This window comes from Vanellus vanellus (assembly GCF_965231255.1).
Source record: "Vanellus vanellus genome assembly, chromosome: 2".
Lineage (NCBI taxonomy): Eukaryota > Metazoa > Chordata > Aves > Charadriiformes > Charadriidae > Vanellus > Vanellus vanellus.
The window spans coordinates 21,238,868-21,260,098 of record NC_138906.1 but is presented as its reverse complement, the minus strand read 5'-3'; the positions used below and the strand labels follow the sequence as shown (position 1 = coordinate 21,260,098).

Below are 21,231 nucleotides of genomic sequence, written 5' to 3'. Positions count from 1 at the left end.
TGTTGACTTCGTAGCAGTTTCTAGAAGGTAATCTTTTATAAAGTTGTATGTATATGCTGTTTTCTAGAAGGTACTTTTTATAAAGTTGTATGTATATGCTGTTCACCAAGTACAATGTTTTGTGTGCTGGTAGACCATATGCAGTTAAAGGTGATCTGCAATGGTGAGCTCCCTGAGCCAGGAAAATTAAATGTATTCCTTTTGCTTGCCATTCTGTCCGCCTATTTCTTGACACATATTTGACGGTATCCTTAAGTCACCTTGTAGGCAGTGGATCACTTCACAATATGTAACATAAAACACATGTTAAAGTTCTAAATACTTGAATTTTTTATAGGAGTAAATGAAGGTAAGCATTGATAATAAATAGTTGCCTTGATTTAGTTAATCTTGCACCATTTTTGAAGTTATAAAGTGCTAATCAAGTGTTTAGCACAGAGTATCCATCACTAACCATTAATATTAAGCTGTGTAAATAACAGAAAAAGTGTATTTTAATGTTAAATATCAAAAGAAGAGTAGCTTATTCTGAATAAGACTTATTGTGTGTTACTCTTGCACCTAAGGTAAGCTTTGGCTGGCATTCTTATCGATTCTTGAGTCTTTTTACCATTGACAGTTAAAATTCTGACCATTATCCCTGCATTGAAGTGAGGTTTTGAGTCTTTTAAGTGCTTGTATCAAGGATTGGTACTTAAGAACAAGTTTCATGCTTAGAGCTAAATATGTGTTTATTTCAATAATGCTGTGTGCTGGTTTTAACTGGGATAGAGTTAATTTTCTTCATAGTAGCTAGTATGGGGCTGTGTTTTGGATTTGTGCTGAAAACAGTGTTGATAATAGAGATGTTTTTGTTATTACTGAGTGGTACTTACACAGAGTCAAGGCCTTTTCTGCTTCTCACCTCCCTCCCGCCCCCAACCAGTGAGTAGGCTCACAAGAAGTTGGGAGGGGACCCAGCTGGGGCAGCTGACCCCAGCTGACCAAAGGGATATCCCATACCATATGAGGTCACGCTCAGTATGTAAAGCTGGGGAAGAAGGAAGGGGGGGATGCTTGGAGTGATGGCATTTGTCTTCCAAAGTAACGGTTACGCGTGATGGAGTCCTGCTTTCCCAGAGATGGCTGAACACCTGCCTCCTGATGGGAAGCAGTCAATGATTTCCTTGTTTTGCTTTTCTTGCATGCATGGCTTTTGCTTTACCTGTTAACCTGTCTTTATCTCAACCCATGAGTTTTTCCTTACTTTTACTCTTCTGATTTTCTCCCCCATCCCACCATGGGGGGAGTGAGCGAGCGACTGTGTGGTGCTTAGCTGCTGGCTGGCGTTAAACCACGACATACTGGCAGCAGTGTTCCACCTCTCCCTATAAACTATCCTGTGCCTATATCTTTTTATTACTGTGACTGCAGTAATGCTGCTACTGCATTTAATTTTCCTGCTGTGGTTTATAAAGTATAAAATGATAGATAGATTAATGCCTGAGCTAGGGCTGTTCTTGTCAAAACAAGATAAATTCAAATTTGAATTTGAAACTTGTAGACTGTGAGCATCTTTTGTTCTGGAATTGTTATGGCTATATTACTAATAGCTACCAGTCACAAATAAGAGGCAAAGCAGTTCTTGTATTGGGGATTAGCAAGAACTATACGTAGTTTTTTATTAAAGATATTAGTTTTGATGGTGGCAGCTCTGGATTTACAAGGTTCAGTGATGGAAAGATAGTGCAGAAAATCCATAAATGACAAAAGCACCAATCTGAGTACTCTGTGCTAATAAAACATTCTAATATATTGGAATTATCTGAAGGAGTCAAAAACAGTGGCTGAAAAATTAGTGATTTCAGATATTAAGATGATTTTGCTTACAAGAATCACTAAGGAAAACAGATTTGAAAATGTTGTGATTGTAGATGATCAAAGATGGTGGTGGTGGTTATGATTTTTGTAATAGAGAAAGGAATAAAAATGGAATACTTTAGGATCAGCCTAAGCAGTTTTATCTGAAGGGCCAAGCAGTGGTGCTTGCTGATAATGTACATGTGTTTTAATTCTTCCAAAATAAAAGTTAGTCTCTTCTTCCCTGGGCAGGTGAGCTCTTGCTCCTCTGTTCTGCGTCTCCCTCTCTTCTTGTCCCTGTTACTGTCCATCTCTTACACTCCTTCACTGAACTGACCTAGCTCACTAAACCAGCAGAAAACTATGCACTTTTGTTTTTTGTTGCTGCTATTTTAGCGGTTTGAATTGGCACACAGAAGGTCTCACAGACAAAGCAGTGCAGGAAAGGTGAGAGAGGGGTCAGGAAACTCCCCCCCCCCCCCCCCTTTGTAACAGTGAACTGTTAAATGCCAAACTTCAGATCATAATTTAATGAAATGAAGTATTGTGGAGACCTTTTTGGAGAAGGCTGTGCATTCCTGAGACAAAAATGAATTGCAAATAAGTGTAAATACCTTTAACTGGTTTCCATGTGGAAATGTTATGAATTAATAATGCCGTTAGAGAAAAGCTGCACTCATCCATCCCATCTGTACCGTAAAAGGTATCATTCGCTTGCATTATTCTGTCTTCTCAGACATTGAAGTCCAAACTGTGGAAGGATGGATTTGTTAACATTTATTCTGTTGGTAACAGATCAGAGTTAAGATAAAATTATACATGTATCCTTAATTTGATATTTCAATGAGGTATTATTTTCATTCAGTAGTCTGATAAATGTTTCCTCTGAAAGTACTTTAAAGAAAATGAATGAGCAAGTGCTGATCTTTAGAGTGATCCAATGAGCTTGTCCTTGTTTTGGCTGGGTTAGAGTTAACTTTCTTAGTAGCAGCTGGTATAGTGCTATGTTTTGGATTTAGGATGAGAGTAATGTTGATAACACACTAATGTTTTTACTTGTTGCTAAGCAGTCAAGGACTTTTTCAGCTTCCCATAGAAGCTGAGAAGGACCATAGACAGGATAACTGACCCAAGCTGGCCGAAGGAATATTCCATGCCATGGACATCATGCTCAGTATGTAAATGAGGGTTGGCTGGGGGACAGGGATTGGCGATTGCTGCTTGGGAACGGGCTGGGTGCTGAGCAATTGCATTGTGGATCACTTGTTTTGTATATTCTTTTATCATTATTATTGTTGTTATTTTCTCTTCTTATTAAACTGTTCTAATCTCAACCCATGAATTTTTCTTTTTTTTCCCTGATTCTCTTCCCCCATCTCACTGGAGGTGGGGGAGTGAGCAAGTGGCTGCATAGTGTTTGGCTGCCTGCTGGGTTAAACCATGACAGAGGTAAAAACCCAAAGAGTTGGAACCAAACTGTATTTGTGAAATCATATTATGTAATAATTTTGTAGATTGAATCTCTGTGGAAGAAATGAAGTGATGAAAATGTGCTTTCCTCCCTTCTCCACCCTCCTACTCTCTGTCCCACGAGAGGGGAATGTACAGAAAGTGCTATGGAATTCCAGAGATCTTGGACCATTTGTTTTCTTATCTTGCACCATGTAACTATTGGAATTAAGAAGGTATTACATAATTTTTAAAATAAGAAGCAAAAGCCAAAAATGGGATCCCTAGTGATAAATAACGCTTTCTGATTAATCATGACATATGAACTCTAGGTATTTTGTATTGGTATTTAGCTACATCATAAATCAGGGCTCTTCAAGTTCTAGGATGAATAATGTTACAGCTGCTTACCCAGTGGCTGCATGGCAATCACGCCTTATTTCTCTTACAGTAAGAAAGGTTTCAGGAGCTGCCTGAATCTGGTCTGTTGAGCTACCCTATTTGTGAACTGAGACTGAAGATTGCTTTGTCAGTTTTGTAATTGGCCCTGGATTTTTTAACATATTCTTCCTTGGAATGTTTCTTCTGCTAAATCCTGTTTTTACAGAATATAGCATTGCATTTATCAGCTCTGCAACTATCTTCAGATGTTCCCAACACCTGTATCTTAACTCATGCCTATGAATCTTTGAAAAATCTGAGTATATAAATGAGATACATGGGTTCTGCCTGCTGTTGGACCTCCCTTAGCTTTTACTTATTAGCAATATTGTTTTCAGTCCTTTTTAAGAGTAATTTCTGCCCTTTTTTCCCTTATAGTCAAACTTGTAAAAGGTCAGACATTGGATATCATTACTTTCCCTAGGATGGTGGGTTTCCATGTGGCTTTCTGAATGGATCTTTATCTTAGTGACCTCCTGCTATGTGGTTTGGTTCTTTTGGTGGGTTGTTTGTTTTTTTTTTTTTTTTTGAGCTGTGGCTGATCAGCTGATCAGAGGAGGTCTTATAAAAGTGAAGCATGCAGTGAGTTGTCTGTGAATGGCCAATTGTTTGTGTTTTTTCTGGAGGGGAAGAATGTGTTCTTCCTCTTCTGGGTCTAAAAGTGGATATTTCGGAACTTATGCTTTGTATGTGTGAGGGATATTAGTTGTTTAGTGTAAATAAGTAAGTTTTAATTAGAATAAATTACTTACAGTGTGATTTGTTCTGTTTGCCTAGCTTTCCTTGACATGAGTAGCTAGATTTGTTGAAGCCGTTGGGCTGGCATAGAGTTATTTTGCTTAGTAATTTTCCTAGCAGCTGGTACAGTACTGTGATTAGTCTTTTAGTGTGGGAAAGATGTTGATATCACGCTGATGTTTTGGTAGTGTTTTTCCCAAGTCTGGGACTCTTCAGTTCTCCCGTGTTCTGCCAATGAGTGCAGGTGCACAAGGAGTGTAAACCAGAAGATAAGAAGGGCTCCAAATCTCAGCTGAAACTGCAAATCAACAAGATAAGAGCCTGTGTGGACACAGAAAAAGAATCCAATCAGGTGTTAGAAGACCCCAGACCAAAAATCACCATTGGACTAAAAGATGCGTGGACAGCGCATGAGGGGTGGGTGTATAGATCACAAGGGTATAATTGCACAGAGATTTCTTTGTTTGGGGTCCCTCCCTTTGGAGGCACCCAGCCTGGGCTGTCCTTGGTGCTGTACCTTTCAATTAGATTAATTATTTTATAAAATCTGATGCCTAAGACTCTGCTGTGGGAAACCTAGGGTCGAGCCTGAAGAAGGAGAAAGCACGCTTGAGAGTGTGTGTGTGACACCGTGAATGGTGTTTGAATGCTTAGGCAGCGGCTTCTCCTTTAATGGTGTGCATCTTTATGGTGAGAAGAGGGTGCAACTGCAAAGAGTGACTTTGTGGGAGCTATGCCTCTTCATCTCAGCAGGTTGTTGCTGAAATTTTTATCCTTATCAGTGTAAAACCTGAGCGTTCCTTTCAAAGGTTTTCCTGCAGTGAAATGTTCTCCGCTTCTTTGATGTTATTTGCATCTGGAGTCAATTCACATTCAAAAGTAGGACTTCTGAACTTTCCTTAGGAAGAAAAAAGAAAAGAAAAACTAAAAAAAAAAAAGAGGAGAGATTGTTAGAGGAGGTGTAACCTAAAAGGAGAAGGGAACGTAGAGTTAAGGACAGCAGACCTCCTGTGGATGAGATCTTTGTATGCAAAAGAGCTTTGGGTGGGGTACCTCTCCAGTGGCCTCGAGTGGTAAGCTGTAACCTTGGTAAGCTGTCCTAGCAAACTTTGTGTTGATATTTTGGATCTGGGAGAGGAATTTGATGTGGTTGCTGATGCTTCACTTTACAGAACTTAAAGCATATTCTTTCTAGGCTCTTAGTTGAGTATGCCCTCTCCCTTCCCCCTGTTCTTGTATCCCTCTTTCCTTCTTCTTGACACATCCTTTCCTGTTGAGACTACTATCAAAGTGGTTTAAGTACATTACAGAATGTAATTTGAAGTCCTCCTGACTGTTCCTTTGAATTCTGTGTTTCGTTGCCTTTCAGACAAAATTAACACTGGAAGTAAAAGACCACTAAGAAGTCAACAGAAGAGACTGTAAAACATGCTCATTTAAATGTTTCCTGTTGTTTACTGATATTGCTGTGAAGTTTCATCTTAAAGCATATTAAAGTCATTGCCTCTTGGCTCCAAAATGATAAATAAAAAAATTTCTTGAGCATGATTTGAATTTCCTAGTAAAATGATGAAAGCTAAAGAAACTCTGGCAGTGGCTTAGATTTCCATTTCATAACTTACTTCTTGAGGCTTGTTTGGGATTCAGTGAAATTGTTACTCAAGTTTATCTAAACGTGTATACTGATGATACGGTAAGCTGGGTAACTAGCACTGATGAAAGGCTTATGGATCAACAGATGTGGTGAATAACATGGCAGTCTTGGTGCAGATGCTTCTGTTTTCTCTTGATCCCTGCTTGTTTTTTGGCAGTATGGGTAGCACTTTTGGGACTGTTATATTTAAGGAAGTATTGAAAAGACACTGCAGTACATCTGAATCCCTCCTGTCCATATGTTTTTCTCTTTTTTTCAAATGTGTATTTTCCAGGTGTAGAAAGACCCTAACCCCCCCCCCCCCCCCGAAGGAAAACACCGATGAAAACAAAAACAGACTTGCTGATCTAAAACTCCCTCAACAAGCCAGTGTTAGATTTTAAGCAACCAAACTACTACCTTATGGTGTACATTATTGTAATTATGACACCTGCACACTTTGTTATGAAAGGGAAAACAAATTACTATCCAAGCAGCACACTGGGGAAAAAAATACCGAGTTCACATAAGTGTATGAAAAAAACAAACCTAGATATCCCCATCAGCCTTTTTAAGAGTTCTCTTGCACTTTCCTTTGAGTTTTGAGAAGTGTACAATAATCAAATGACTCTACATACTGTATTCTAACAAGTATATTTTTGCATGGTATTTTGTTGGTGAAAATAGCTTTGGTACTTTATCTATGACTTTTCTTGGCTAAACTGTATTTCCTTCCTGGTGAAATTAGCTTATAAGTTTAGTTAAAAGGATTTGGAGCTGGTTAGAGACAAGGTGATCTCTTAAGTAAGTCAGCTGGTCTTTCTAGTTCACAAAGGTAGAGATAAATGTGTTTTGCTTTCAGCTCTGCATCTGGATTGTCAATTAACTGATTCTACCTTATTAGAGAATTTGAGAACCCATTCCCTTGTTCTCTCAGGCTGTTTCCGTGTAATAAGTTTCTGATACTTCTTCCATTGTCACTGAAATAGAAAGTTGACACTTGGTGATACCTGCATGGAGTATGCACACATTACATCTTGTCATGGTGCTTGGTGTGAGTGGTTGTGCAGTTGCTATTAAACAAGTTAAGTTCTCTTTTGAGGGTCTAGATAGTCATTTAGATAGTTACAGAAAGATCAGCGTGGATCATTTTTAAGATTCAAAACAGTTGCTGAGTTTTCATATAGGTATTCAGACTTACAGATTTTAAGCTGTCTTCCTCATCTTTTCAAGCTACTCAATGGGAGTTTTAAGCCCCTTGTGTCAAAAATATCGAACTCTTGTATTCTAAGTTGAATTGTTAGTTTTGTCAGACTTGTGGGGTTTTTGTGTGTATTTGTCTGTATTTTTTAAACAAATACGATTTGGGTCTGATTCTGTAATCCTCTGACAATAGTTTTCTACCAGTATGGGAAGATTTCTCTTATACTGCAAAGACTCTGTGTTAAGAAGTTATTTGGTCTCTGTTTGCACAATTTCATTGACATTGCCAATGCTTCATGTTGTGTTTAAAAACAAACAAAAATTTAAATTCTCGGTCTCCTTAGAAAGCACACTTGATTTCTATAGCTTTTGATATTCTGTTCAGTTCAACATGGCAGATACTTACTTAGTATGTAAACTGTACGCACCTTTTTGGGTATGAAATCTAAATCAAACTTCACATTCTTGTCCGTGGAGATGTCAATAGTGGAGCCAAAGCTGAAACCTTGCATGAATTTACAGTAATATCCCAACAAATACCGTGCAGGTGCAGAAATGCAGGAAGACAGGGATCTTTGGTGAGAAATGTAGGAAGACCTCTGAACCAGAAGCATGTCTCAATTCTTAATCCAGTTTCTTTTGTTGATAAATCGATTATTGGGAAGATGGATAATGTTAACAACAGTGGATTCACAAATGCTGGCTATCATTGAAGAACTTCAGTTTGTGTATTTTGAAAGCAAATACAAATACTTGATTTGCTGTTATAAAATTATATTCTAAAAATTTAAAAACATTAATGTTGTTTCCTTTAAAATAGCACAGAACATTATTACCTTCTCTCAAATTTTGATAATGCTTGGTGCTATGTAAAACGGGTTATATTAAAGATGAAGCTGAACTTAGGTTATATTCTCTTTTGTAACTTCTAGAAATATAAAGAGAAAGATAAACACAAGCAAAAATATAAGAAGCAGTCGGAGTCCTCACCGTCCTTGGTTCCATCTCTTACTGTAACTACAGAGAAAGTAAGTCAATGTGTTTTTCATCCTCTTCCACTTCAATTACTTGAGTTGAAATTTCATGATGTAATAATTCCAGTATATATACAGGAGCTTTATAATGGCATAGATTCTATAACTGTCAAGCACACTTGGTATTTTTCCTATAATGTAAAATCCTAAAATACTTTGAGGTTTATAATATGAAGAAAGGCTTAGATTTTTGTAATTGAATAGTGAGTAGTTTAATGACCCCAATCAGGTGCCACTGATGCTCCAGTAAGTTTTATTTCATTAACTTACGTTTAATAATTTGAGAAGTTTTAGAGAATCTTTCCTTTTGAAATTCACTTGTTTGTGCTGATCTGTCACTGAACCTGTAAGCGTTTAAGCTGGTAATTATGAAATTATCATAGAATAGTTTGGATTGGAAGGGACCTTTAAAGGTCTTCTAGTCCAACCTCCCCTGAAATGAGCAGGAACGTCTTCAACTAGATCAGGTTGCTCAGAGCCCCAACCAACCTGACCTTGAATGTTTCCAGAGATGGGGCATCTGCCACCTCTCTGGGCAACCTGTTCCAGTGTTTCATCACCCTTGTTGTTTAAAAACTTCTTCCTTCTATCTAGTGTAAATCTTCCCTCTTTTAGTTTAAAGCCATTACCCCTTCTTCTATTGCAACAGGCCCTGCTAATTACGGCTCATGCTTCGTATACTTGTAACATCACGTTGCCTTTTTAGCTGTCTACTCCATTAGGTGCTGTGATCTTTCCTTCCTGTTCATGTGCTAGCGAATACCTAACTCAAGGGACAACATAGAGGGTTAAATAATGACAGTTCTCATTGTACTCTACAAGAACCACTTTCGCTGTCCAGCAAAAAAATGACACTAATGATGGTACTGCAGAGTGGGCAGCAGTATTGAGAAGTAAGTTTTCTGCTCTCAGAGTTGGAAAACGCTTGTCCCATTCATGTGGGCATGTTTGATATCTGAGTCAGGGAATCGTGGTTTGAATTAATTAGCTATCAGTATGTCAAGCAGTGCTTTTTAGCAAAGATACTGAAGCTTGTGTTAACTGTATGTAGTTTGGTTGCTGAGACGCGATATTCAACAAATGTGTCTATTTGCATATGGTACACCATCACTTTGTCAGGGTGAAATAATTGAAATACCAACTTTCTCTAGTCCCCGGAAGTATTCCCTTAACTACTAGTGTCAACTTCAAGAATCATCACCAAGAAATATAATTTTTTAGTATGCTTTGGATATTTCTTTATCCTCAATAGAAGGTTTATTAACTTGAGGATGTGTATCTGTTAACATCCCATTATTTGTGACTCATGCCTCTGATAAATTAGTGTTGTTTCTGGTTCTGCTGTATTCTGTTTGACACTATGTGTTAAATGAGACTAACTAGTCAGTGGTTTTCTGAAATTCCCAGGAACTTTAGGGAAAAAAAAAAAAAAGTTAAAAGATAGAGTCAATTTGCTGCTTTGCTGTTTTGATTTAAGAGCAATCAGACATGGGGGTCAGTGAGTGTGACAATTTTTATTGAAATTAAGTTGTAGAACTCTTTGAATAGTACTGACTGGTTCATGTGATCTGTTATTTCGTTTTATTAATTTGTCCTGAACATACTCCTCTTGAGTCTGAGACAACTTTTAAATGAGGCTTCTTGTGTGGGAGCCTTCCTTTAAACTTTACATTTTTTGTTTAGGTTTTGTGCTATGTATGATCTTACCTTTCTTGAATTGCATCCCTTTTGTAAATTGATTATCATCGTAAGTTTTAACAAAAAGTGATGCTACTGTATATTTGTGTAAAAGTTAAAGAAAATATATTGAAATATGGGTTATTTTTGAGTCCTACCTATTAGAATATGCTTTTAATGCTGAAGACACAGTTGGATTCTGTTTTTCTGCTGACGTCTGCTTTGTTCTTCCTAGTCTTTTCCTAATTATAAGGTTTACGACTCGATGTTGTACACTTCAGAAAGTTGAACAAGAGTACAGTCCCATTTTTAGCAGAATTCTATTTAATCTAAGTAAAGAATGAAAATCTTGCTGAATTGTTGGCCATACTGTTAATCAAGATTGTACTAAATATGTATGTATAGCAAGTAAAATATAAATCCTAGAGATATAACCACAAAAACATTTTTAATATTTTTACGTTCTTTGAATACCTAGTCCTCACCTCTTTAGTCTTAAAAATCATTAAATAGATAACATTACAAAAAAAAGTTGCAACTCCTGTGGTTAGTAGCAAGGTAGAGCTAGAGCAAATACTAAAGAGAATAGAAAGTCTATAATTTTAGAACTTAAATTCTAACTGAATTAAACTAAAACAGAAGTATTGTGGAATTTAAATATAAACACGTGTCCTTTTAGTTTTCTTTTTTTTTAACCTTTTGCATCCTGTGTGCTTTTTCTGCCTAAGCTATCTGCTTCATTTTCTGCCTTCTTTGTATAATATTTCAGATCGTCAGGAAAATTGGTGTTTTTTTTTAAAAAATGAAATTACTAAGTGTGATTATGTCTTTTGAAAAAGTATCTGCTAGATATTTGGAAGTGACTTTTTGTGGCTAGTTCCTTCAGTTGTGTGCTTTTAATTTTTTTCCTAAGTCCTTTTGACACCATTTACATGCATGTGCTTTTCTAGGTTATAAATTCATAGTGTGTTCCTCAAAAATTTGAAACTTTAATAATAAAACATGCTTTGTTTTCTTATGAGATAAATATTTAATTCAGAATATTGTATGAATATGTTACTTTTTTGTGTCCTTTTACATAGAGTTGTCAGAATTGATTTGGACTTGATGTCTTTTTCACAGCAGTCTGTCTTTGCAGTGAATATGTTATTTTATCATGGTATATAATCACTTCTGCTACCACATTGTTCCTATGGGGGGAACTGGAATTTGAAATGAATTTTGGTTTTGTTTTTTAAAGAAGTCCTTTGTGATACAGTGGTAGTGACCATTTATGCAGGTGATGCCTTAAAGCATGTTTTTATCTGGATGAGTGGTTTCTTAAGATAGATTCATGAAAGGCTGCAGGATAAGCTGTGGATTTACATTATGTGAGTTAGTATACTTGGCTTGCCTGTTTGTTCTGCAAAATTTAATTCCAAGAACTTTTACTGAGGTTCCAGTCCAAATGCTGGGTTGAGATATGAGTGTGCCGTTTAAGAGGCATTTTTATGCATCCCTGTAATGTCTCAGCAAACACTGCTTAGTCTGGATCAGTTAAGTTTGAAAAAGTTTGAAATAAGAAATTCTTAGCTACTCTTTGATTAATGTACTAACAAATTTTTCACTTTTCTCTTGGGGCATGGTTACAGAATGTTTTAAGAAGGACTAGAATCACTTAGGAATTTGAATACTGTCTCTCCCTCTTCAGATGAGGTTTTCTTCTGTCTGCCACCTTAGTTGGGAAGAGCCATCAGCCTTTTATTTAGTCCTGATAAAAGTTTCTGTCTTGGGTTTTGAGCTTTGGCTTATATTGAGAGTTTAAAAATGTGTATGGTTTAACAGATACAGAAAAATAAAATGTCTTTATTGGGAGGAGAGAGGTGTGTTATTAATTAAAACAAAGCTCCAAAGCATTGATGTGCACAAAGATACACTAGACTGTATCTTCATTCAAATTGTAGCCAGTAACTAAATAAAAGATACTGCAAACAGAAAGTACAGCTGACTAAATTTAATCTGTAATAGTAGAGATGATGATGATAACCCTCCTCAGTTCACCTTGACTATCAGCCAAACCTGGTTCTCAAGGGAGATGCTCAGATTTTGCTGCAGTGGGATACAGAAGGGAATGGAAAGAATAGGGAAATGTCTATTCGGTATTACTGAACATCACTATCCCACAGCAGTGTGGTGTTTGTGGGCTATGGGACATATGTGTGCGTATGTGTGTGTGTTGTTTTTTTATTATTATTCGTATTGGTTTGTTTTAGCTTGGATCATGCTCTTACCATCTGTCATTTTTGTGGAGGATTGCCTGCCATGATCTTCCTTTCTCTGTGCAAGAGTACCACCCTATACATCTGTACTAGGGCTAAAGGCTTCTCAAGCATTGGAACATACTGTGTTTAGCAGGAATGATTATTATGCCTATATGGCAAATCTAAAACTTTCCCAGAAGTTTAAGACTTGCTACAGGTGGGTGGTGTAATTCTTCAGGGCGCAGAGTGATTTATGGGGGGTGTAAAAATGACAGTAGCTATCTGTGCACCAAGTTGGCAATGTGAAAGTGCAGTTTTCAGGGAAAAAAACCTGCAAACTGGTTTATGGAAAGCATAAAGGAGCTCTGATACACACAGAGCTAGCTTGATAATTGCACTAGCAAATACTGATTGATTTTTGAGAACAGGATTAACATTCATGAAGTAGTCAAGTCCTCCCAAATAAACCAAGGAGTTGGGTGAGAGCATTAGGGGAATCTGCTGTTTTGGGGATGTCTGGGGATGTACTGAAATGAAGAAAAAAGACTGACTGCAGTGTGAGCAGTGAAGGAACGACCCTTGAGTACTGTATTCTATTTAAAAAGCATGTGCTGGAAGGACACAGAATTGTAAGCTGGGGACGGGGGAGGCGGAGGGAGATGGCTGCAGAGGCTGAAGCCAGTGTCAGTAAATAACCAAATGTGTTCAGCCTCTATCCTCAGATCCTTGCTCACTGCCTCAAAAAACCCCCAAAGCAAACGAACGCTGTAACTTTGCCACGGCACATTAAAGTTTTTCTGAGACGTTTCTGTTAGGCCTTTGTCTTTTAGAACTTAGTGTTTTAGAAAAGCAGTTTGTTTAGTGATGTGTAGGTTATTGTATGAACCAATTAGTTTAATAATCTAAAGCTTGTGCTGCAGTTTTACCTTAGATTCTATCACATATTGTGTGGATTCTAAAAGCAATTGATGTATGTGTATCTGGTTTAGGGCACTTTGTTGTGATTAACTCCTTAAAGTAAGGAATACAGTCTATGAAAAAAAAAAAAAATCACCTGACCAAATGATACCAAGTTTGCTTTGCTTAGGAAATATTGCATCATATTGTTGTTCAAGATATTCTAATTAAGCATGTGGATTTTAGTACACTTTACAGCACCTTCCAAAACAGAAATACCTGTTGGAGCAAAATTTTCAAAAGCAGAACTGTGGTGTGCCTGCATGTTTCCAGTAAATCTCCTAAGAGTAGGATTCAGGCCTGCAATTAAACCAAATCTCTGCACAGTATGCAGTATGCCTACTTGTATGTCTAGCCCTGGCCAATCTGTAGAGCTACATTTAAACTCTTTGTTTCCCCCTTTAAATAAATAAATAAAATTCCTATGTTAATGGAGAAGAGTTACTAGATAACATCGAACTATGATTGTTGATACCTATAGAGAATTATCCTTGCAACTAATATTCAACTGAGTGAATAGGAGATAAGAATTAGGAAAGGAAGGAATTGGATAAGAGTAGAAATCATGGATCCTAGGAAAAGTCTGACTTTTGGTTTGGGTTATTGCGTGTCTGGAAACCCTTTGTTCAAATGACCCAAACTTGAACCACTACTTCTTAACTCAGGTCAAGTGACACATCAGTTTCAGGAAAATCAAGCATACTTGTGGACTTCAGTAGTTAACTTTTTGAACTAGTGCAAACTTACCTTAGAATTGACTCCATCTTCATTAGAAACATTTACCAGTATAGTAATATGAATTTAAGGTAAATTATTTTTAATGTTGTACTTTAACAGACTTAAACTGATTTTTCTTCACTCTTATTCAGAAAATCCATAATACATTTTTATTGCAGTTCATAGGAATTCATACAGGGCAGTATGCAAATAACTGAAATTTTCATTTTCCTCAAAGCTTGAATATTTAGTTGTCTTCTGGCATTTGCAACTGAAAAGTAAGTTCTATGTAAATGTCTTAGCTGTTCCAGTAAAAATATGGAAAACCTTTTATACCAGCTGTACAAAGCTGTATGTAAAGATGATGAAGTATTCTGCTGTAGGCCTAAATTCAGCAAGCATCCCGGTCAGGGAAGAGAAAATATGTGTATAAGCTCAATTTTAAGTGTTTGTGTGGTCATTAATGGAGATCAACTTAGATACTATTTTAAACTCTCTACTATAAAAAACTGGACAACAAACTAAGCTTGTTTTGAACAGATGAGTAGCTTCTAGGTTTGATCTGTGTTCTTTTGATGAAGAAGCTTTATGCAGTCAAAAGGCTATTTTACCTAGCTTCTTTGAATATAAAGAACAATAGAATAGTATTTCCTTTTTCCTAATTTCTCTTTCATTTTCTTTCTTCTGAGATTAAAATTCTGCTATTACAACTCCATTTTTTTTTTTATTATGAAAAAAATTACATTCCTTTGTGTGGTTTCCCTATGCTTTGCCCACAGTTTCCCTGCCTACCTAATTACTTTCTGTGAACCTATTTTGATAGAATTGTAGAATGGTTTAGGTTGGAAGGGACCTTGAACATCATTGATTTCCAACCAGGGACACCTCCCACTAGACCAGGTTGCCCAAGGCCACATCCAGCCTGGCCTTAAACACCTCCAAGGATGGGGCCTCAACTTCTCTGGGCAACCTGTTCCAGTGCCTTACCACCCTCAAAGTGAAAAATTTCTTCCTAATGTTTAGTCTGAACCTGCTCTCTTCCAGTTTAAAGCCATTCCCCCTCATCCTATCACTACATGCTCTAGTAAAAAGTCCTTCCCCATTATTATATTAGTCAACATTTTGACTAATGTTCATCAATATGAACAATTCTGACAAAATTTAATGGAAGAATAGTTGGCCTAAAGATTAAATTTTTGAAATCCCTGTGAAGAGTTTATGGGTGTAGGAAAAGGGCCAAAATTCTTGGGGATGGGTGGGGGTTGATGAAGAAATCTGCATTGGGAGCTCAATAGCATGTCATGCTTTTTCCTTCCTGTCAGGCAGCAGGTTTGTAGTAGGTAACCAGTCATTCTTGCACGTGTCTTGGCCAACTAGAACTCGTGTCCTCTTTACTTGATGATACTTTAAGAACTGGCTGAATGGGATGGTTCAGATGGCAGGGAATTCTAGTGTGGTGTTGGGAAGTGAAGACATAAGGGGCAGTTGGGCTTGTTGGAGTTCCTTTTGGTTTGGTGTTGAGACTATAAAGTCTTAAACCTCTTCTTAGGTTCTGAAGCCTTCACATCAGTTCCACTGTTGATGGACCAATGTTTCCAGTTTTATGAAACAAACTGCGTAAAAATTGTATTTTCAGAAAAGCATTTAGAGTATTTTTTTCTTTTTTAATTTTTAATTTTAAGCAGTAAAATAACAATATGCTATTTAAATATAATATAAAAACTGTGTAACCATAGATTTGAGATTAATCCATTGACCTCAGTGAAGTAAAAAATTCAACCAAAGCTGACGTTATTTTTGTGTATTTTTCCCCCAAAATGAAGTTTTATTCTCTTCAGTTGTTTGCTGGAAATCTTAACAATTCAGTTTGTTTAACTCCTGCTGTTGCCAGTTACTTTAGTATTTGAACACTTCTAAGTTTACTTGAAAGAATGGGTTCTTTTAAACAGTTATTTTGTTACAGTTTTTTGTGTGACCTGACTGTTTCTTTTCTCTTATTTCTTTTCTCTTATTAAAATGCTAGACATACACAAGCACTAGCAACAACTCCATGTCAGGCTCCTTGAAGCGGTTGGAAGATACTACAGCTCGATTTACAAATGCAAATTTCCAGGAAGTTTCTACACACGTTTCAAGTGGAAAAGATTCTTCAGAGGCTAGAGGGTCAGAGAGCAAAGGGAAGAAATCTGCAGGTCACAGCTCAGGTCAGAGGGGAAGAAAGCCTGGTGCTGGAAGAAATCCAGGAACAACTGTGACTGCAGCTAGCCCTTTTCAGCAAGGTATTATTTGTTACGCTGTAACACAACTTCTGCTTTGACATGAATTAGAAATCTTACATATTTAAAACTTGAAAAGTAGTTTGGCCTTTGTTGTCAATAAAGAGAATGTTGTTTCACTTTGGGGAGAAAGTAACTTTTTTTTCCAGGGAAGAAGTATTCATTGTGATAGCATGAAAAAGAAGGTTGTGCATCTTTAAAGGGCAAAACCGGTGCTTTTGTTTAGACTGTTAAAGTATTCTCTTTAACTGCTAAAACCAGAAGTTTCTTTATGTGCTGAAAAGTTAGTTGGATAAAATTTAACATATGAATTTGAGTCTAGAGGTCTTTCTTGGCTCTACAAGGAAATAATACTAATGTTTGTTTAGTGCATAGCAGAATGAAACTGGACTACCTAATGTGTAGGATGCAGTGGCCCCTAAATTTTTCAAGATGCAGCCATTTAAAATATACTATTTTTTCAAAGTGAAAGACCTTTTTACTTTTTTTGTTGTAATTCAAATATATAGGTGGAAGATAATTATGTGACAAGTATATACAGTTTGTATTACCTTATGTAATAAAAAAGTTTGACATTTTGAGCATGCTAACACCCAGTAATTGCACTGTTGACACTTCTAAAAAGTAAATTTTATTATGGCATCTTCATCAGTTGAAGAAAGATAAAAGAATTTTAAAAGTCTATTTTTTTTATTACTTAACTAGTAAACCATATTATTTTGAAACACAACAAAGTAGACCTTCTATAAAGTCATTGTTTTCGCATAATTTTCACTGTGGTGTATAGTAGCTGACTGTCCTTTCTGCTTTATGATGTTGATCTTTTTTGAGTTTGTTTATGTAGTCAGCACTTTCAAATTTGCCTAGAACTCTTTCAATATTTCAGGCATTTTTCACTTGAAAAAAGGGAAAGGTTTTGTTTTTTTTTTTTTGGTTTAAATTCTCAAAGCTTTGAAAAATACCTTCTGGAATCCTGGATTTAAGGAAAAATCTTGCTCACTGCAGATGGCAAAATAGATCTTTACTGTGTGCATGTATTTTCTTTAAAGCTGCGTTTAGTGAACTTGATGTAAGTTATTTAAAATACAAACCAGCATTGGTTTTATGATTTTTAAATTGCTGTATTCATGTAAGTTATATTTCAAATGGAATTCTTAATAATGGTAATGGAGTACTAATGATAAACCAGTAATTTTTAAACGACTTTTTTTTGTTCCTCATGTTGTATTTCAGAGTGTTTTCTTGACGGGATAGTTGTCATCAGTCTGAGTTCTACAAAACAGTACCCACATGCACCCACCCATATAAAAATGAATTTCAGTGAAAGTAGATGTTCGTATTTCCTAAGTGTGCTTCATTTTCTGCCTTGCATGCACTAACACAGTGATGAAATAACTGCATTCCAAATATTACAGAAGCAATGTAATTCTGTTACACAAAAGACCTTTGTGGTTCTCTGACAGTGCTAAAGAAGTTTTAAAATACCAATTTTATACACTTTTCTGCACTTCTTCTCATGTCCTTTTGAAAAATACCTCTTATGTCAAACACCTCCTCAGCGAGGGTAAATTAAGTGCAATTGCTGTTCTCTTGACCTTTGTCAGACCCTTGATTTAGGTAGAATGGTAAGGAAGATTGCAGGCATAGTGTAGATGGGATCATAGCACATTTCAATCTGCCTTCTTTTTCTATATGTGTAAGTTTAGAAAAAACTGCTCTGACTTGCACCAAGTGTTTGTTGTGGCTTCAGAGCATCAGGGATATCCAAGTTGCCTAAGCAGCAAAGTTGTTATTCTCCTTTTATTTATTTTCACCTTGTTTGTGCCCCAAATTCAAATCTGAATCTCAGATAGGAATCTGAGAATCGGATCCAGCAGTGAAGATCAGCAGGAGAAGCAATGAGTTACTGTAAAAATAAATTCTTTAGCTCTTGGTAACACTTTTCATAAAGTCATTGCACTTCAAAGTTGTGTATTCTAAGATGTTAACCTTTCCCATCAATATTCATCAACTATAGTAAAAAAATAATTGTACTTTTCTTTCTTTTTTTAGGAAGCTTTTTGGGTACTCCTGGGAGCATAAAGTCATCTTCTGGAAGTTCAGTTCAGTCTCCGCAGGATTTTTTGAGTTTTACAGACACAGATCTGCGAAGTGACAGTTTCACACATTCTCAACAGGCTTCGTCAACCAAAGATGTACATAAAGGAGAGTCTGGGAGTCAAGAGAGTGGTGTCAATTGTTTCAGTTCCTTAATTGGTCTCCCTTCATCGTCAGCTGTTTCCCAATCTAAAAACTTTGACAGCTCACCTGGAGACATAGGTAATTCAAGCCTTACTTCTACAGCATATAAACGAGCTCAAACTTCTGGAATAGAAGAAGAAACTGTAACAGAGAAGAAACGTAAAGGAAATAAGCAAAGTAAACATGGGCCTGGTAGACCCAAAGGAAATAAAGGTCAAGAAAGTATTTCCCATCTTTCAGTTTCTTCTGCTTCCCCAACTTCATCTGTGGCATCTGCTGCAGGAAGCGTGACAAGCTCTGGTCTTCAAAAATCTCCAACTTTGCTCAGGAATGGAAGTTTACAAAGTCTTAGTGTTGGCTCATCTCCAGTGGGTTCAGGTAGGCATTTATTGGATTTGTTTTCTTACCTCAAAATATGTCTTTATTATTTAGGCCATAATTCTGAGTATGCTTTTCAAGAACAGAGTGTCATTTAAAATATTTTGAAAGTTGTTTTGGGAAAAACAGTAAAAATTAGAATATGACTGTTGGAAGAGTAAGTTTTGTTCCTTATGTAAGTGCCACTATGCTGTAGGTGGCTGTAGTAGATTGACCTGTGTATGGACCTATATGCTATATAAATGCAGGTTTTGAGACTGTAGGGGGAAAAATAAGTTGCATGAAAATAGGTTCTTTGGAAATTACATGTGACAGGGTTAGCTAAAATAAGTGTTAGTTTCTACAGACTATATTGTCTCTGTGTTCTGTTACATAGAGAAAACAAAATCAGTACGCAAGCATGTCAGCTGGGCTGAGTATGTTCCTGTTATTTTTTTCCCAATTTAGCTTAATCAAAAATCAAAATGTCTGTGTGGAGAATTATAAGTTTAAACATGTAAAAAGATATTCGGAATCTGGACCCCTGTGCAGCCGGATGACATTTTCATATTCTTGTGTGCTTTTTAACAATTGAAACTGGCTGGTTTGTTCTTCCTCTGTTCTAAATGTTATGTGCATTTGGGGCTGTGAGAGTCTTCCTGTTCCCAGTAAACCTGTGAGTGGAATGACCTTGCAGAATACTGTATCTACCAAAGTCTTCGTTGCTTTGAAGTTTCTTTCGAGGCCTTTGTGTTTTGATAAAAAAATAGCAAACTCTCTGATACCTCGTTTTTGTACCTTTGAAATGTTGTCCTTTTGTTCTTCTAGTGGATTTTTTTTTTGCTTAATTTTTCCTTTTTTGGGGGAAAGAGGAATGGACCTTGAATATTTTGTAGTGGGCAGGGGTTTATGCTTTTATATTGTATATTTTCACTGTATGAGCAAGAGGTACTTTAAAAATGTACATGCTTCAAGAAACAGGAAACTTCATGTTTGTTTCAGAAGGCAGCAGGTACTTAAAAGCTTGGTCTCAAAACAACATTGTTTTAAATCTTTGTTAGATATAGGCAAATGATGATTTTTATTATGGGTATTAATGGCAATAGCAGTGGCAACTACATTAAAAAATATTTTTCCTGCATTGAAATCAATAAGGTGAAATGGTATATGACAAAACTTCCTAGTTCACTGTCTATCTTTTTGATTAAACTGCAGTTTTAAAAACATGTTAACTTCATATCTGTTATGGACAGAGATCATCCAACAGATTTAGATTAGTGTTCTGATTATTTTAGTATGAACTTTCTTACTCCTTTATGAACCCTTTGAGGTGGATTATGTGTTATAGCTGGGATACCAGATGGAAGTACAAAATCTTGAAGTGGATGACTCATGTTTCCCACCTTGTATTTGTCTTAGAATATTCTGGTCTTATCAGCTCCTAGAACGGACCTTTCCCTCGCCAGGTCCATCCTTGCTTCCTTTGTCCCCTTTATTACATCTCGCTCTTCCATATATAAAACGCCAGTGATAATGTTAAACTCCCTTTGTAAAAAAGCTTTGGAATACATAGATGGAAATACCGAGTAGGTTTTATTTCTTTTATCATGATATTCAGCCTATAATTTCAACTCTGCTAAGCCTACTTAGATTCTAGCTAGCCAGTGTTAGACCTGTCCTCTAAACCAGTGATACTTTCTGAAGGTACCCAAGAATATGAATGAAAAATAAACAAACAAACACCATCAACTAAATCACTTCAACAAAAACCCCAAAACCCAAAGAAACAAAACCAGATGGGATGCCTTTGCCTTTGAGCACGAGCTCAAAGCTCAAACTTCTCCTTGACTCTGAGCATATTGTTTTAATGTGCCTTTCTCCCTGATTTCCCCTCTTTCTTATGGTTGTAGTGCTGCTTTCCTCACTTCATCACAAACATTTTCTGGGTTTAGCAGTCCATTTACAACTTTGTTGCAATGAGGAAGGGCATATGAGTATTATCAGAAACATACATTTTCTCAGGTATGATATGCTGATATTTCTCTTTGAAATGTTTCTATATGGTCCAGTAACAAAATATGACAAGTGAATCTAAATTATTTGACCCAAACCCCCAAATAAGATTTTGTCCATGTAAATGTAGTGAGAGAAAATACAGGGAAAGTCAAGCCAAAAAGTTTTTACTGACTCTTACTTGCAATTGCCTTGTTACTTCAAAGAAGCAGAATCAGGAATAAGTTAGACCGTATTAAACAAAGCTTTTGAGGCACTTTTCCAAGAATCTCCTTATCTCTTTTTTTCTTTAAAGAACCTTCTTAGCTGCAGTTATCTTAAGCTACCATTCTTTTTCCATTTTCTTAAGTGTACTTGTTGAGATCCATAAAAATCGTGGAAATCATTACTTATGATTACTTATGTAATGTATGATA

General features: G+C 36.5%; 1 protein-coding gene across 4 annotated transcripts in view; it reads left to right on the top strand.

The window, feature by feature from the left end:
• Positions 1-21,231, top strand: part of MLLT10 (MLLT10 histone lysine methyltransferase DOT1L cofactor) — a 136,784-nt gene that overhangs the window by 52,477 nt on the left and 63,076 nt on the right. For all 4 annotated transcript variants that reach the window (XM_082499296.1, XM_082499295.1, XM_082499294.1 and 1 more), the window contains 3 exons: positions 8,236-8,331; positions 15,952-16,207; positions 18,257-18,823. In XM_082499296.1, the coding sequence (XP_082355422.1) occupies positions 8,236-8,331; positions 15,952-16,207; positions 18,257-18,823 (919 nt within the window). The remainder of the gene's footprint in view (positions 1-8,235; positions 8,332-15,951; positions 16,208-18,256; positions 18,824-21,231) is intronic.